The sequence below is a fragment of the Vulpes lagopus genome, chromosome 13 (assembly GCF_018345385.1).
Source record: "Vulpes lagopus strain Blue_001 chromosome 13, ASM1834538v1, whole genome shotgun sequence".
Classification (NCBI taxonomy): domain Eukaryota; kingdom Metazoa; phylum Chordata; class Mammalia; order Carnivora; family Canidae; genus Vulpes; species Vulpes lagopus.
Genome location: NC_054836.1, coordinates 5,308,706 through 5,326,244, shown reverse-complemented (window position 1 = coordinate 5,326,244; position 17,539 = coordinate 5,308,706). Strand labels below are relative to the sequence as shown.

Sequence of the window (17,539 nt, the reverse complement as noted above, 5' to 3'; positions counted from 1 at the left end):
GCTCAGAGGGCTGGCGGCTGGAAAGAAGAGCTGGCCAATGGAACGGGGAAGAGGATGCAGAGCAGGGAAGAATCAGAATGAAGACAAACTAGAAGCCTCTAGCACAGGGGTTGTCTTAAGAAAATAATGCATGCAATAGTCTTCCAGAAAATAGATTGGGGAAATGTAGGTTGTTGGACAGTACGAATGACCCCTTGGAGTTAGTGGTCATGAATTGAAGGTATTTGGAGTTAGTGGTCATGAATTGAAGGTATTACCTGGTAGCAGAGTGAATGTTTTTCTCCTGCTACAGGCTTCAGGTTGTGGTGTGGAATGTTTAGAGATTAGATTTAATCAGGGTTAGGGTTTTGCCAGGTTAGTAAGCAGAGGGAAAAGCAAGGAAGTTGAGTGACTGAAATATTAACTATGGAATCTGGTTAGGAGGCAAGTAAGGACGGGGACTGACTGGGACAGTAAAAAGTTGATCAAATTGATGGATTGTAGATCCTAATGGCATGAAAGGGCTGCTGGAGTTGGGAGTGGTGGCTGGAGAGAGAAATACCTGGAAGTGGAAAAATGAGAATAATGATACTGTTAATTGTTGGGGATGATAGTAGAAGTGGGTGATTGCAGAAGGAAGGAGAACAGGACCATTGGAGAAGAGGCCAATTCTACCCAGTGGTTAGAGTTTTAGAAATATAGTCTGGATGAATATTGAAGTCACCCATAATTATTACTGGGATAATATTGGAGATAGCGATGGTGAACAAGGTACTAATTTTTTTTTTTTTTTAAAGGGAAGTAACCAGAGGTCTAGATATATAGCCAGGAGTGGTGGCAGGTGATGCAACCTCAAGGCATAAGCTTTAAAGCCAGAAATTTTTAGGGGTGAACAAGGTACAGTGAGAAAGGCAATATAGAGATTTTGATTTTTTTTTATTATTATTTATTTATGATAGTCATACAGAGAGAGAGAGGCAGAGACACAGGCAGAGGGAGAAGCAGGCTCCATGCACCGGGAGCCCGACGTGGGATTTGATCCCGGGTCTCCAGGATCGCGCCCTGGGCCAAAGGCAGGCGCCAAACCGCTGCGCCACCCAGGGATCCCAGAGATTTTGAACAGGTAGTGAGCTTCCCCACATTCAGGTCTAGTGGATGAAGGTTGAAGGAGAGACAACAGCCACCAATGGGAGGGCTGTGAGGGGGTGGTTCTCAGGGAGGAGCCAGGTTTCAATTAGAGACAAGATGGGGACTTTAGGAGAAGAATTAAGGATATAAGAGATTTTGCTGATGAAAGTGCCAGAAAACGTGGTGGAGGGTTTGGGAATTGATAAGGATGGAAGATAGTCAGATTAAGTGCTGTTCCCAGCTGTATGGCAAAAAGTGTCCAGGTGATGAATAATGACCAGGGTATTTTAGGTTGTTTGTAGTGACAGGAAAATAACCACGTACAGCACACTGTGATTCATTTTGATGATCACTTAGGCAGAATATGGAATTAAGGGTGTATTTTTTGGGGGGTAAGAAAGGGAGGTGGGGATTTTGCTGGTAGCATGTGGAGCTTCTCCCTTTAGCAGAGGGTAATTACTATCTTGATATTGGTAACCTCCTACAAAGGTTTACATCTATATATATTGCATATATTTGTATCCATAATCTATACTTAGTATAAAAATATTATCACTAAGTGTATTTTTTAATATATTTTTTTGTATCACTATGTGTATTTTTTTGTATCACTAAGTGTATATTTTTATATTTAAAAATATAAGTGGGGGCACCTGGGTGGCTCAGTTGGTTAAGTGTCTCCCTTCTGCTCAGATCATGATCCCAGGGTCCTGGGATCAAACCCCATGTTGGGCTCCCTGCTGAACAGAGACTCTACTTATCCCTTTCCCTCTGCCCACCCCCACCCTCTACTTGTGCACTCTCTTTCTCTTTCAAATAAATAAATAAAACATTTTTAAAAATATATATAAGTGATTGGGGTACCTGGGTGGCTCAGTTGACTAAGTGGCTGACTCTTGATTTCAGCTCACATCATGGTCTCAGGGTCCTGGGATTGAGCCCTGTGTCAGGCTCCATGCTGAGTGCAGATTCTGTTTGAGGATTCTTTCTCCCTCTTCCTCTGCCCCTCCCCCCATTCTCCCTCTCTTTCTTTCAAGTAAATAAATCTTAAAAATACATATGTGATCATATTATTATTGCAGTTTTCAAAATTAATGTTTTCAAGATTACTCTCTTGCTGCACATACTTCCACTTTATTCAGTTTCACTGCTACATGTATTCCCAGTGTGTTAGTATACAGTATTTCTATTTATTTGTCCATTCTCCCATTGGTAGATATGTGTTGCTTTTACTTCTTTGTCATTACAGATGATGTTATACATGTCTTGTGCACATACTAAGAATTTTTCTGGGATAGATACCTACAACTGGAATTTCTAAATAATGCTAGTTATTTGATCTTATCAAGTTGATCTTTAACTGATCTTGTACTAATTTACACAGACATTGCTTCAAATCCTTACTTGTTCCTGATAATTTCTTATTATCAGACCTAAATGTTTGCTATTCAGAAGAATGTGAAATGGCATCTCTTTGTAGTCTTAATTTGCATTTTCATGATCATTGCTGAAATTGAAATTCTTCCTATGTATAGTGGCCATTTACTTTCTTCCTCTGTGAATTGTCTGTTCACATTCTTTGCTTATTTATATTTCTCTTGTTGACTTATAGGAAAATTTTTTTTTTATTTTAGTACTTACAAAAACAGCTTTACTGAGTGTAACTTATATATAATAAAATTCACCAAAAAAAAATAAAAAAAAAAAAATAAAAAATAAAATTCACCAATTTTAAGTGTATGATTCAGTGAGTTTTGACCAGTGTATGGAGTCCTAGAACCATCCCCTCACTCCGGATACAGAAACCTCTCATCACTCCAGAATATGCCCCTGTATCCCTTAGTTGTCTGACTCCTGTCTCAACCCCTAGCACTTAGAAGTCAGTGATCTACTTACTGATACCACAGTTTTGCATTTTCTAGAATTTCACTTAAATTTAATCATATAGTATGTAAGCTTTTATGACTTTTATGTCTAGTTTCTTTCTCTGAGCTTATGGCCTTTGAGACTGATCCAAGTTTTTTGTGTGTATCAGTAGTTTCTCACTTTTATTGCTGAGTAGTGTTGCATTGTATGGAGGTAGTCTAGTTTACTTATCCATTCACAAATTAATGGATATTTGAGATGTTTCCAGCTTATGGATATTATGGACAAAGCTACTAAAAATATTGAAGTAGAAGTCTGTGTGTGGACCTGCTTTTATCTTCTTTGCTTAATATCTAGGAGTGGCATTGTTGGGTTCACATTTCCTTAATGATGAATGTATTAAGTAAGTATATGCTTATTTGACATCTGTATATCTTCTTTGGTGAAGTATTAGCTCAAATCTTTTACTTTTTTAAAGAAATCATGCCACTTGTCCTATTGAGTGATAAGTTGTCTTTATATTTTCTAGGTACAAGACCTTTATCAGATAGGTGTTTTATAAAAATTTCCTTCCAGCATGTGGCTTGGATTTTCATTCACTTGTACTGTTGTCTTCTCCATTTAAAAAAAAAAAAAAAAGGGCAGCCCCGGTGGCGCAGCGGTTTAGTGCTGCCTGCAGCCTGGGGTGTGATCCTGGAGACCCCGGATCGAGTCCCACGTCGGGCTTCCTGCATGGAGCCTGCTTCTCCCTCTGCCTGTGTCTCTGCCTCTCTCTCGCTCTCTCTGAATGAATAAATAAATAAATCCTAAAAAAAAGTATAATTTTCATAGGATAAAGTCCTTTTTAGGGTATAGTTTTATGATTTTTGACAAATGCATATAGTAGTTATTATCACCGTTGCAATCAAGATTTAGAATGTTTCCATCACTCCAAAGAATTCCCTCCTGCCTCTACATATGATCTATTCTAACTATCCTCAGCCCCAGGCTACCACTAATCTCTTCTTTCTGCATAATTTTGCTTGTCTGGGAGGTCATAAAATGATATCATACCACATAAACTCTTTTGAGTCACTTGGCATAATGCATTTGATGTTTGTCTGTGTTATTGTTTACATGAGGAGTTTGCTTCTTTTTATTTCATTGTAGTATTCTATTTTATGGACGTACCTCACTTTGTTTGCTCTAAGACTTGTGTGCTGAAAGTTACAATACTGCTGACAGAAATTAAAGAGACCTGAATAAGGGGAGATAACCATGTTTGTGGAGCAAAAAACACAATATTACAATGTTAATTCTCCTCAAATTGATCTTCAGATTCAACGTAATCTGGATATTTGGTTTGTTACCAGGGTTTGGTGGCTGTGAATAAAGTGGCTAAAAACATTCGTGTCCAAATTTTTAAACATAAGTTTTTATTTCTCTTGGGTCAGTTCTTAGGAGTGAGATTGCTGCTGGATGGTATGATAAGGTGTACACATATTTAACTCCGTAAGAAGCTGCCAATCCCTCTTCCATTTCCACCATCATTGTTGTTTGAAAGTTCTAGTGACTGCATTCTGGCTAGCTCTTGGTATTGTCTTTTTTTTGCCTTTTTAAATTTGTTTCTTTTTATTTATTTGAAAAAGATTTTATTTATTTATTTGACAGAGCACAAGCACACAAGCAAGGGGGAGTGGCAGGCAGAGGGAGAGGGAGAAGCAGGCTCCCCACTAAGCAGGAAGCTCGACATGGGGTTGGATCCCAGGACCCCAGGATCACGACTGCAGCTGAAGGCAGATAGATGCTTAACCGACTGAGCCACCCAGGCACCCTAAATTTGTTTCTTTTTAATTTTAGCCATTGAATAGCTATATAGTGGTATCTCTTTGTAGTTTTAATTTGAATTTTCCTAATGGCTAATAATCTCAAACATCTTTTTGTGTGTTTTTGTTTTGTATATATCTTTCATGCTAAAGGATCTGTTTATATCTTTTTGCCCATTTTTAATAATTTGGTTGTATATTTTCTTAAGTTTTGAAAAGTCTTTGTGTATTCTGGATACACGTCCTTTATCAGATATATTTCCTAAATATTTTCTTCCCGTCTTTGGCTTGTTTTTTCATTTTTTAGTCTTTCAAAGAACAGAAGTTTTAAATTTTGAGGAAGTCCAGTTTATCAATTTTTTTTTCCTATTGTGGATTATGCTTCTGATGTGTATTACAGAAATCTTTGCCTAACCCAGCATCACAAAGATTTTCTCCTATGCCTTTTTTCTAGGCATTTTGATCCATTTTGAATTAATTTTTGCATATGGTACAGGGTAAGGATTGGATTCTGCTTTCTCCTTTCACCATTTTCTCCTTTTTCTCCTACTTTGTTTTCTCAACAAACGGTACTGAAAAAAAAAAAAAGAAAAAAAAAACAAACGGTACTGAATAGTTGCATGTCAGTATGGATGGAGGAGGGAGGAGGTTATTGAGTTACATTGGTACACTGGAACATTCTGTTTTGTTTCATTGATCTATATCTTTATTCTTCTTCCAATATTACACTATCTTGATGACTATACCTTTGTAGTAAATTTTAAATCTGGTAGTGCATGTGTTTTTTTTTTTTCCCCCTTTTTGGAAAAAGTTTGGGAATACTGGGTTCTTTGCTTTTCCATATGAATTTTAGAATCAGCTTCCAATTCTATATTTTAAAATCTGTTGAAATTTTGATGGGGATTACATTGAATCTGAAGATCAGTTTGAGAATTAACATTGTAACATTGTGTTTTTTGCTCCACAAATATGGTTCTCTCCCCTTATTCAGGTCCTTTTAATTTCTGTCAGCAGTATTTGTAGCTTTCAGCACACAAGTCTTATACATATTTTGTGAATTTATCCCTAAAGTAGTTACGATTTTTTAAAATACTATTGTATTTATTATATTGTTTGTAAGTAGTTTCTAGAAATTAAATTGATGTTTTGCATATTGACCTGTTTCCTGTGATTTTATTAAATTCATTTATTAGTGCTAGGAGTATTTTGGAAGATACTTTAATTTACTTTTTCCTTTTCAATCTGTATGCCTTTTATTTGTTTATCTTTCCTTACTGTCTTCTTGCACTGTTGTACACTATAAATAGAAGTGATGGTAGGGGACATCCAGGTTTTGTTCTTGACCTTATGGGGAAGGTATTTAGTTTTTCACCAGTAAGTATGGTGTTAGCTCATAAGTTTTTCATAAATGGCCTTTATCAGGTTGAGGAAGTTCCATTCTATTCCTAGTTTGCTGAGATTTTGTGTGTGTCTGTATGTGTGTGTGTGAATGGGTAGTGAATTGTGTCAAATAATTTTTTCTATATCCATTGGATTATAATGGCTTTTCTTTTTCAGTATGTTAATATGATGAGGTTCATTTATTTATTTTTCTGGAAAATATAAAGTCTTTCATTATTGTTTGTTAAAATTTCTTAAGGATTTTTGAGTTTGTGGTCATGAAATATATTGATCTGTAGTTTTTTCTTATGAGATTTTTCTCTGGATTTTGTATTTGAGTAATGTTGGCCTTGTGGAACAAATTGAGAAGTGTTTCTTCCTTTCTTCCTCTTCTGCTTTCTGGAAGAGTTTTTGTAGAATCATTATTAATTTTTCTTGAAGTGTTTGATGGAGTTCAGTATTGAAGCTGTTTCTTTTTTTTTCTTGAGAGGGAGGGGAGGGATGGAGGGAGAGGGCAAAAGAGAATCTCAAGCAGGCTCCACATACAGCACCTGAGGAGCCAATAAAGGGCTCCATTTCACAACCCTGAGATCATGACCTGAGCCAACGTCAAGAGTCAGACACTTGACCAACTGAGCGACCCAGGCACCCCAAAACTGTCTTCTGTAAGGGAAGGTTTTTGAAAATTAACTCCATTAAAAAGAAATGGATATGGTACTAGTCAGATTATTTAGCTTCTTCAGTGACCTCTGGTAGTTTGTGTCTTTCAAGAAATTTGTCCATTTCATGGAAGTTGTTGAACTTTGTTTCTGGTAGTTTGTGTCTTTCAAGAAATTTGTCCATTTCATGGAAGTTGTTGAACTTTGTTTCCCAAAGTTCCCTGAACTTTGTTTGTTGAACTGTTCATGATATTCTTTTATTTTTTTAGTGTTTGTAGGATCTGTAGTACTGTCTCTTTTTTCATTCTGATACTGGTAAATTGTATGTTTTCTCTTTTATTCCTGGGAAGTTTATCTGGAGACTTATAAACTTTATTGATCTCTTCACATAACCAGCTTTTTGTTTCATTGATTTTTCTCTATTAATTGCTTTTCTCTTCCAAACTGCAAAAAAAATTGAATACTGAAAAATCAAGCCATAGAAGGGGGAAAGAAAGAAAGAAAGATCAATCAAGAAGGACAAAAATAAATCATGTAAGATGGTAGATATAGACCCAAATATATTATTATCTACATTAAATGTAAACGAAGAATAGAAAGAATGTTTATTAAAATTTACTATGTACATATATTTGTGTGTGTATCTATCTATCTATCTATCTATCTATCTATCTATCTATCTTCTGTTCTGTTTCTAGCCACGATGCAGTTAAGGGATCAGGTTTACCCTGCTACTGGAGATACCTAGAAAACCACACAAAATATATTACGCAGTAGTTTTCAGACATTAGATTAACAAGTTTCCCAGGATTGTGATCTCAAGAAAAAAGAAAAACAAAGTGAGCTCTAGGATTGCATTAGCTCATTGCCCAGAGTCTGATTACAGGTATCAGGTCAGGAAGGGCACACTGAAAAGGAGCCTAGTTATCTCTCTGAGTTGAGAAAACAGAATGCAAGGAAGCCAACCAAGAAAGCTGAATTTGTAGGGCAGAGTACTAGAGAGGGAAGAGGTCAGGAGAGAGGGAGAGAAGAAAGGAAGGAGGGCAGTTCCAGCAATTTGCTAAGGGGCTCTCCTTAAATCTTTGGATAAGAATTGATCTGTGCATGCATAAAAGGAAACTACCCAATGCCAAAGAAAGAATCACCAGAACACAGGGCTGAGAATAGTTCCTATTCTTTAAGCTTTTAAGCTTAAAAAGGCTTAAAAGCAAGCCTCAAAAGTAAAAATCTGAGTCCAGGTAACTTGTTGGTGATGAATTTGTTACAATTCATAATATCTGAAGAGTAGAGTACAATACCATGTAAAAGAATACAACAAAATCAGGGATCCCTGGGTGGCGCAGCGGTTTGGCGCCTGCCTTTGGCCCAGGGCGCGATCCTGGAGACCCGGGATCGAATCCCACATCAGGCTCCCGGTGCATGGAGCCTGCTTCTCCCTCTGCCTGTGTCTCTGCCTCTCTCTCTCTCTCTCTCTGTGACTATCATAAATAAATAAAAATTAAAAAAAAAAAAGAATACAACAAAATCAAGCACCTAACAACATAAACCATCCAATAAAAAATTATCAAGTAAGCAAAGAAGCCGGAAAATGTTATACATAACCAGAAGAAAAATGGATCAATAAACCCAAACCCAGAAATGATAGGATGATGGAAGAAGCAGATAGTAACATTATAGCGATTATATATAGAGCCTATATGCCTAAGGATATAATAGAAAGACATAAGAATAAGGAGCAAAATGCAAGGCATCCAGAGAGACCCAAATGCACGTTCTAGAAGTTAAGGGGAAAAATGTATGTGAACTTGCATATATAAAATGAAAAATAGACCTCATGGGGTTAAGCAGATTAGAGACAGGGAAAAAATCAGTAACCTTGAAGACAGAAACTATCCAGAATAAAGCCAAGAGAGAAAAAAAGACTGTATAAAAATGAACAGAACATTACTGGGATAATAGCTTGGAAATTCTTTTAATTGTTTCCCTAGAAATCGCAACATGATTATTTGCCTTTCAGAATTTAGTACTCATCTTTATCTTGTACCTGTTTGTGGAAGATTTGAGAACCTTAGGACACTTTTAATCTTTATGTATATGAATATATGAACATATGTGTACATATGCATACACACAAGCACACATACATATATATATAATAACACATCCTTTCTTGTGGGTTGTTTTGGTTGTTGTTCATTGAGATTTATCCATGTCCTTAGCACTTTTTAAAGACAGCCTTTATTTTTATTTTTATTTTTTTTAAAGATTGTATTTATTCATGAAAGACACACAGAGAAAGAGAGAGGCAGAGACACAGGCAGAGGGAGAAGCAGGCTCCATGCAGGGAGCCTGACATGGGACTCAATACTGGGTCTCCAGGATCAGACCCTGGGCTGAAGGCGGTGCTAAACCACTGCGCCACCTGGGCTGCCTGAAAGCCTTTATTTTTTAAGAGAAATTTTAGGTTCACAGCAAAATTAAAAGGAAGGTACAGAGATTTTCTGGGTACTCCCTGCACATACAGACACCCCCATTAGCAACCTCCTTTACCAGAGTGATGAATTTGTTAGAATTCATAAACCTACATTGACATGTCCATAATCAAAGTCCATAGTTTATGTTAATTTTCACTCTTGGTGTTAGATGTAATGTGGATTTGGACAAATGTATAATGACATGCATCCATCATTAAATATTATACAGAGTATTTTCACTGACCAAAAAAGTCTTCTGTGTTCCATCTATTCATTCCCCATCCTAACCCCAAAACCCTGGCAACCACAGATGCTTTTACTGTCTTCATAGCATTGCCTTTTCTAGAATGTCATGTAGCTGGAATTATATAGCATGTATCTTTTTCAGATCAATTTCTTTCACTTAGTAATATGCATTTAATTTCTTCCATGTCTTTTCACGGCTTGATAGTTCATTTTCTTTTTAGTGCTGAGTAGTACTCTTTTGTCTGGATGTACCACAGTTTATCTATTCACCTACTAAAGGATATCTTGATTGCTTCCAAGTTTTGGCAATTATGAATAAAGCTGCTATAGAGCACCCAGCTGGCTCAGTCTGTAGAGTGTACAACTCTTGATCTTAGGATTGTAAATTTGAGCCCTATGTTGGGTGAAGAGATTACTTTAAACATTTTTTTTTTAATTAAAAATAAAATTTAAAAAATGCTATAAATGTCTGTATGCAGGTTTTTATGTGAGACATAAGTTTTCAACTCCTTTAGGTAAATACCAAGGAACATGATTGCTGAATTGTACGGGAAGAGTATATTTAGTTTTGTAAGAAATCACCAAACCATCTTTCCAGTTGGCTGTACCATTTTTATTCCCACCAACAATGATTGAGAGATCCTGATGCCCCACATCCTCGTCAGCATTTGGTGTTGTCAGTGTTCTGGATTTTGGCCATTCTCATGGGAATGTAGTGGTATCTTGTTTTAATTTGCCTTTCCCAAATGACATATGATGTGGAGCATCTGTAATATATAAACAACTCTAACACTTCAATACTTAACACTTTCATATATTTGTCATTTGTTCATGTTTAAGTGAAGTGTCTTACAGTCTTTGGCTCATTTTTAATCAAGTTGTTTTTCTTATTTTTTACTTTTAAGAGGTTTTTGTATATTTTTGGTGACAATCCTGTATCAGTTATGTATTCTACAAACATTTTCTCCCAGTCTGTGGCTTGTCTACTCATCCTCTTGACATTGTCTTTTGCAGAGCAGAAGTTGTTTTTTTGTTTGTTTGTTTGTTTGTTTTTTTAAGATTTTACTTATTTATTCATGACAGACAGAGAGAAAGAGAGAGAGGCAAGACACAGGCAGAGAAAGAAGCAGGCCCCACGCAGGGAGCCCGACATGGGACTCAATCCCAGGTCTCCAGGACCAGGCCCTGGGCCGAAAATGGTGCTAAATCGCTGGGCCACTGGGGCTGCCCAGAAGTTTTTATTTTAATAAAGGCTTCTCTCTCTCTCTCTCTCTCTCTCTCTCTCTCTCAAAAAAGCGGGGGTTGGATAGGATGCCTCTTCGCTCAGTCGACTAGGTGTCCAACTCTTGATTTTGGCTCAGGTCATGATCTCAAGGTTGTGAGATCTAGCCCTACATCAAGCTCCATGCTGGGCGTAGAGCCTGCTTAAAATTTTTCCTCTCCCTCTGCTCCTCCTTGCTTCAACCTATATTAAAAAAGGCTGGTTTATTCATTATTTCTTTTATGATCATACCTCTTTTGGGGTTTATCTAAAAAGTCATCATCATACCCAAGGTCATCTGGGTTTTCTCCTATGTTTTCTTCTCAGCTTTACAATTCTGCATTTTATACTTAGGCCTGTGATGTGATTTGGGTTAATTTCTGTTGAGAGTGTAAGGTCTGTGTCTAGATTTTTTTTTTTTTTTTGCATGTGGATGTCTAGTTGTTCCAGTATCATTTTATAAAGAGACTATCTCTGCTCCATTGTACTGCCTTTGTTCCTTTGTCAAAGATCAATTGACTGTATTTATATGGGTGTATTTCTCAGCGTCTATTCTCTTCCATTCATCTATTTGTCTCTTCTGCAGCTAAGACACCATACTGTCTTATTAACTGTTCACCACTTTTCTTTCACTCTCCATTTCTTGGTATATTTCTGAGTTATCTAGAATTATTTCCTCCGAGCCTGAAGAACATACCTTTTAGAATCTTGTCCTTCCTAAACTTTGGATACTTTATCTTATGCTTGTAGGGCCCTGGGCCTGTACTTCTGTGGCTATGAGGTGTTTGCTTTTCTACTGTGGCATCTATGAATTTCACTTCATTTTACGTTGGCTACATAGTTAAACTTTTTGCTCCTATTTCATTCAGCATTTCTGTGTTTATTTAGGCAGTATATTTCAGTGGTTACTGGCATATCTTTGCCAACACTTTGTATTATCATTCTTAATTTTAGCCATTTTGGTGGATGTGAGGTAATATCTGAAATATGGTTTTTTGTATTGCTCTGATGACTAATGTTGAGGGTCCCACACCCATTTTTTGTGCTTTAGCTGAATTTTTTGTGTCTCCAATTTTTTTCTGGTTTGTGGTAGATTTTTATTTTGGGGGTGGGTGAGGCAAATTTTCTTCAGCTCTGAAGTTTTGGTTCTTTTTGTTTTCTTCTCCTGGTAGCTTCATATGGCTGTCATCTGCCCCATTCATCTGACCTGGACTGGCTTTCTCTTTCTTGGGGTGATTCTTTTTCTCTGTTCAGTCACCATGAGAATCCTCACTGTTTTCTTCTCTTCCCTTAATGGGCTCAATAGTCTCCACCAGGTTCTTTCACAGTTTGGAGTCTGTAGCTGGACTGATGTATTTGAGTTTCACTATGTATAAGAAATGTGAAGTTGCTGGTAGGGAATGAGGCTGGGCAGGCCAGAGGAACCAGTGCCCATAGTGTATGAATAAACCAGAGACCAAGTGAGTAGGAGCATAGATAAAACTTTACTAGTATTAAGTGAACAGTTACGTTGGACCCAGATATCCATATAAAAATCTTGATAATTGAAAATGGAAGTTGGTTATACAATCACACACACTTTAAGGAAAAGCATCTGTATATGCTGGACTGAGATGATACAGAGTCTGCATGTCTCTCCATCCATATACTTAAAGAATTTTAAAGATACACTTTCTAGGATAAGCTTTTAACACTTGGAGAAACCTGTCTTTGGATTCACATTGTCAAAGTTTAGATCTCTGTATAAATATCATTTTTTAGGGCAGCCCCGGTGGCGCAGTGGTTTAGCGCCGCCTGCAGCCCAGGGTGTGATCCTGGAGACCCTGGATCGAGTCCCATGTCAGGCTCTCTGCATGGAGCCTGCTTCTCCCTCTGCCTGTGTCTCTGCCTCTCTCTCTCTCTCTCTGCATCTCTATGAATGAATAAATAAAATCTTTTTAAAAAATATCATTTTTTAATTTTTAATTTACATTTTAAAATTTTAACCTAGATGTTTTTCACTGTGTCAGTGCATCATTTACCTGTTTAGGAAACAGTAGTGTTCTGAATGTTTTCTCATCCAGATATTTTTAAAAGGATTTTTTTGGTAGACGAGAATCTTATTAAGAATGACCTAAATGTGGGCAGCCCAGGTGGCTCGGTGGTTTAACGCCACCTTCGGCCCAGGGCATGATCCTGGAGACACAGGATCGAGTCCCACGTCAGACTCCTTGCATGGAGCCTGCTTCTCTCTCTGCCTGTGTCTCTGCCTCTCTCTCTCTCTCTCTCTCTCTCTCTGTCTGTCATGAATAAAAAAAAGAAAAGAAAAGAAAAGAAAGAAGAATGACCTAAATGTATCTACTTGAGTCTCTCACTTCAACTGTTTAAGAACTATTTCCTTGTAGTAATCTGCCTTTTATAAATAATTTTTCAGCAAACACTGAGAAGAATGTGCTACCTTACCATCAAAGAAATGGCTACAATCTCTGAGGATGTGATAATTGTCACAAGCAGGTATGTGAATGGTCAGAGTCTTGCATGGGGTACTTATGTATTTAATAGAATAATTGTTGTTCCATTTCTATTAACTTTACTTTTTGACTATAAGAAAGCAAATAGGAATTTAAAAAAATCTTAAAGCATTCTTTCCTAAAATATGGTTTGTCCTCATGTGAAAACCATGCCCATCTGATAAAGCAGTCAAAAGGTTGATGCTAATAGATTTGCTAATACGTTTTAAATGTTCATAATAATATGTAAACAGAACCAAAATGTAAATGACACATTAATATAAAATATTTACAATACTTTATACAATGAGTATAAATGAGTATACAATAAGTATTTCAAAGGCTAGTACATATATTATGTAAAGAACTCTTCTACTTCAGAAAAATTCCAGTAATAATTCATAAAATAACCAATATAAAGGATCTGATTATTCTTTTTTTTTTTTTTTTGGATCTGATTATTCTTAGTCATTCTCACTAGTAAGCAAAAAAAATGTAAATTAAAAACGCAAATGAGTTGTAAGATTTTTACTCATCAAATTGGCAAAAGAGAAAGAAAAAAAAAGCAGTAGGTGCTTGCACAAGAAACCGACATTCTTGTATATATAGGAACAGAATAATAAATTGATTCAGTTTTTTTAGAAAGCAGTTTGACAGCATTTAGATGTTGAACATTTGAAAAGTTTTATCCCTTTGACTCCGTAATACCACATCAATGGAACTATGCTCAGAAGATAATCAGAGATAGCACAGGAAGACTTATATATAATGTTCATTGGGCAGCCCCGGGATCGAGTCCCACGTCGGGCTCCCTGCATGGAGCCTGCTTCTCCCTCTGCCTGTGTCTCTGCCCCTCTCTCTCTCTCTCTCTCTCTCTCTCTCTCTGTGTGTCTCATGAATAAATAAATAAAATATTTTTTAAAAAATAAAAAAAAAATGTTCATTGAAACACTGTTTACACTAGTAGAAAGGGTAAAATGATTTAAATGTCTGCCATTGTTAAATATAATTTAAATAACCATGTTTTAATCAGATTATGGGATTATTTTAATTTTTTGAATATGAAAAAGTCCTCAAAAAGTACTGAATGAGAGTTGGATTTAAGTCTGCGTTTTATATTTTTATATATAGTCTCTCTTTTAAAAATGTTTTATGTACATATGTAAAAAATATATGGATGGAAATATATTGATATATTACCAGTAGGTCATCTCTGGGTGTTTGGGATTGTGGCTATTTATTTTATTTTAAAATTTTGAAAATTTCCAAGTGTTTCAGACTTTTATTAAGTACATATATATAACAAATATAATATTTGTATATTATATAAAAGTATATATATGCTTATATAATATATAATATTTGTTAAATACATATATATAATAAATGTTATTTAAAGAAGAACTGCCTTCCTAATTATTAATTATAATTCATTTAAGTGAATTTGGTTTTTGTATAACAGCATAAATTTTGGAGGAGGGTGCTTGTTTTTAACCAGCAGTTGTATTAGATCTAGTTTCAATTAGTAAAGCTTTCAGCTGAAAATAACGGAGAGCCAGATGTAGTCACTAGGCATAGAGTCGCTAGTGTTGGTTTCAGTAGTGTAACAGTGTGAGGGCTGGTGACTCTTGAATCTCACATTATTGCAAAATAGATGCCTGAATTACTGGCAGTGCCCCAGTCAAGGTGGTAGGGGTACCGGGAAGGGGGCCAGGGAGGACCAGCACCATCTGCCTCTTTCATCAGGTATACAGTAGCTTTTCCCAAGGCAATTTGTAGATTTCATTTGCCACAGCTGTGTTACATGACTATCTTTAGGCCCAGGAAAGTGATTATTTAGCTTTTAAAAGCCAAGTATTAGGGGCAGGCAAGGGAGAAGGAATTGAAAATGGGTATTGGATTAGTTAGCTAACACTATCTATCTGCCACGAGTAACAAACTGAAAATCTTCACTTAGATTGACATACTCACTAAATTTTGGAAAAATTAAAAATAGGTCAGGGTTTTTTGTTTGTTTAGCTGTTAGTACTTCCCTCTGAGTCCTGTTAGGCTGCCATGAAATGTGGTTTGCTTCTAGCTCATTTTAAGTTGATTAGTAGATGTAGTAAGCAGAATAATGGTCCTCCAAAGATCTCCCTAGCCTAATTCCCAGGACCTGAGAATGTGTTAGGAATATTACATCGCCAAGGGGAAGTAAAGTTGCCAATCAATCACCAAGTAGGGAGAATAGAGTGATTATTCAGATAGGCCCGATAAAGATAAAGGTCCTTAGAAGTAGAAGAGAGAAGCAGAAGGGTCACTCAGTCAAGACATGTGACAATGGAAACAGGTCACAGATGCAGTGTTGCTGGATTCAGAGATCGGGGGGCGGGGGGGGGGGGGGCTGTAAGCCAAGGAATGTGGGTGGCCTCTAGCAGTTAGAAAAGGCAAGGAGGGCAGCCTGGGTGGCTCAGCGTTTTAAGCACCTGTCTTTGGCCCAGGGCGTGATCCTGGAGACCCAGGATCCAGTCCCACATCAGGCTCCCTGCATGGAGCCTGCTTCTCCCTCTGTCTGTGTCTCTGTCTCTCTCTGTGTGTCTATCATGAGTAAATAAATAAAATCTTAAAAAAAAAAGAAAAGAAAAGGCAGGGAAATGAATGGATTCACCCCTACAGCTTCCAGAAAGGAATGTAACCCTGCTGATATCTTGATGTTATCCCAGTGAGATGTGTGTTGCATTTCTAATTTACAGAACTGCAAGATAAAGAAATGAATGTGGTCTTAAGTCTCTAAATTTGTGGTAATTTGTTACAGCGGCAATAGAAAACGAATTGATTTTGTAACCTATAAGTGTATCAAATCAACACTTTGCATGCTTTAAAATTATACAGTGTTCTATGCCAACTATATCTCAGAGTTGGGGGAAAATTACTGAGATTTTGGTACCTGGAAGTGGGTGCTGCTGTAACGAATACCTGAAAATGTGAAAGTGGCTTTGGGATTGAGCAGTGAGTAGGTGCTGGAAAAATTTGGGGGAACATGACAGAAAAGAATCTGTGTTACCTTGAACAAAGCATTAGTGGAAACCTGGATGCTGATGACCTTGGTAGACTCAGAAAGAAGCGAGGAGCAGGGCAAACATTTCTCACTGTAGAGAACGCTCAGATCATGTGAACATACTGGTAGAAATATGGACACTAAAGGTGCTGCTGGGGAGGGCTCAGGAGGAAATGAGGAAGGTGACAGCAACTGGAGGGAAGGGGACCTTTATCCTGTATTGGCAAAAACCTTAGTAAGATTGTGTCCTGCAGTTATATAGAAATAGGACTTGTGAGCTTGGATGTTTAACAGAGATTTCCAGAGTGTCAAGGTGTGGCCTAGTTTCTTTTGACCACTTAGAGTAAAATTTGAGAGTAGAGAAACAAATTGAGGAGATGCCTGTTAAAGAACCAGGAGTTCTTTACAAATATCAAATCATTATGTTGTGTACCTGAAACTGATACATTATATGTCAATTATACCCCCCCTCCAAAAAAAATCAAGAGTTCTTGATTTGGGAAATATGCAGCCTACCCAAATGACAAAGTGTGCTAAGATCAAGAGATTCAGGGGTGCTTGGGTGACTCAGTGGTCAAAAGTGTCTTCCTTCGACTCAGATCATGATCCCAGGGCCCTGGGATGGAGTCCTGCATCAGGCTCCCTACAGGGAGCCTGCTTCTCCCTCTGCCTCTCTCTGTGTGTCTCTCACGTATAAATAAAATCTTAAAAAAAAAAAAAAATCAGTAGCAAAGTGTGCTCTAGAGGAAAAGTCAAAAGAGTTACTCTGCAGGCTTTTACCAACACCTCAGAAAGATGAAAAGGTAAGAGAGTCTTCACTCATACACAACACTCTGAAGAGATCAAGGATGGGTGTGACTCAGATTCCCTCAGTATCTAAGCAGAAGCCAGAAAGAGAGATGGGACTGTTTAGGCAAGATCTGTGGCAGAGTCTCCTGTCGAAGGGAGTGAGCCCCTAGACTTACGTGGTAGTCCCACAGGCACTTGAGAATCTTTCAGCAGCAGCACCACTGCCAGCCTGGACTGATGGGGACAAAGAGTGGATAAAGTGAAAGAAGGTTGTCAGAATCCCAGATTCTACAACAGGATACTGGCCAAGAACGCTCTTGAGCTTTAAACACATGCCTCCCTGACAGAAAGGGAGGATGGCTCTGAGGGCAGGAGTGCAGGCCCATAGTGTGGATTTGAGAAAAATGAGAAATCTGCTGGCACCTG

At 37.4% G+C, this 17,539-nt stretch overlaps 1 protein-coding gene across 4 annotated transcripts in view; it reads left to right on the top strand.

The window, feature by feature from the left end:
- The window catches only part of COPG2 (COPI coat complex subunit gamma 2), a 115,161-nt gene that overhangs the window by 7,313 nt on the left and 90,309 nt on the right, over positions 1–17,539 (top strand). For all 4 annotated transcript variants that reach the window (XM_041727482.1, XM_041727481.1, XM_041727483.1 and 1 more), the window contains one exon: positions 13,212–13,291. In XM_041727482.1, the coding sequence (XP_041583416.1) occupies positions 13,212–13,291 (80 nt within the window). The remainder of the gene's footprint in view (positions 1–13,211; positions 13,292–17,539) is intronic.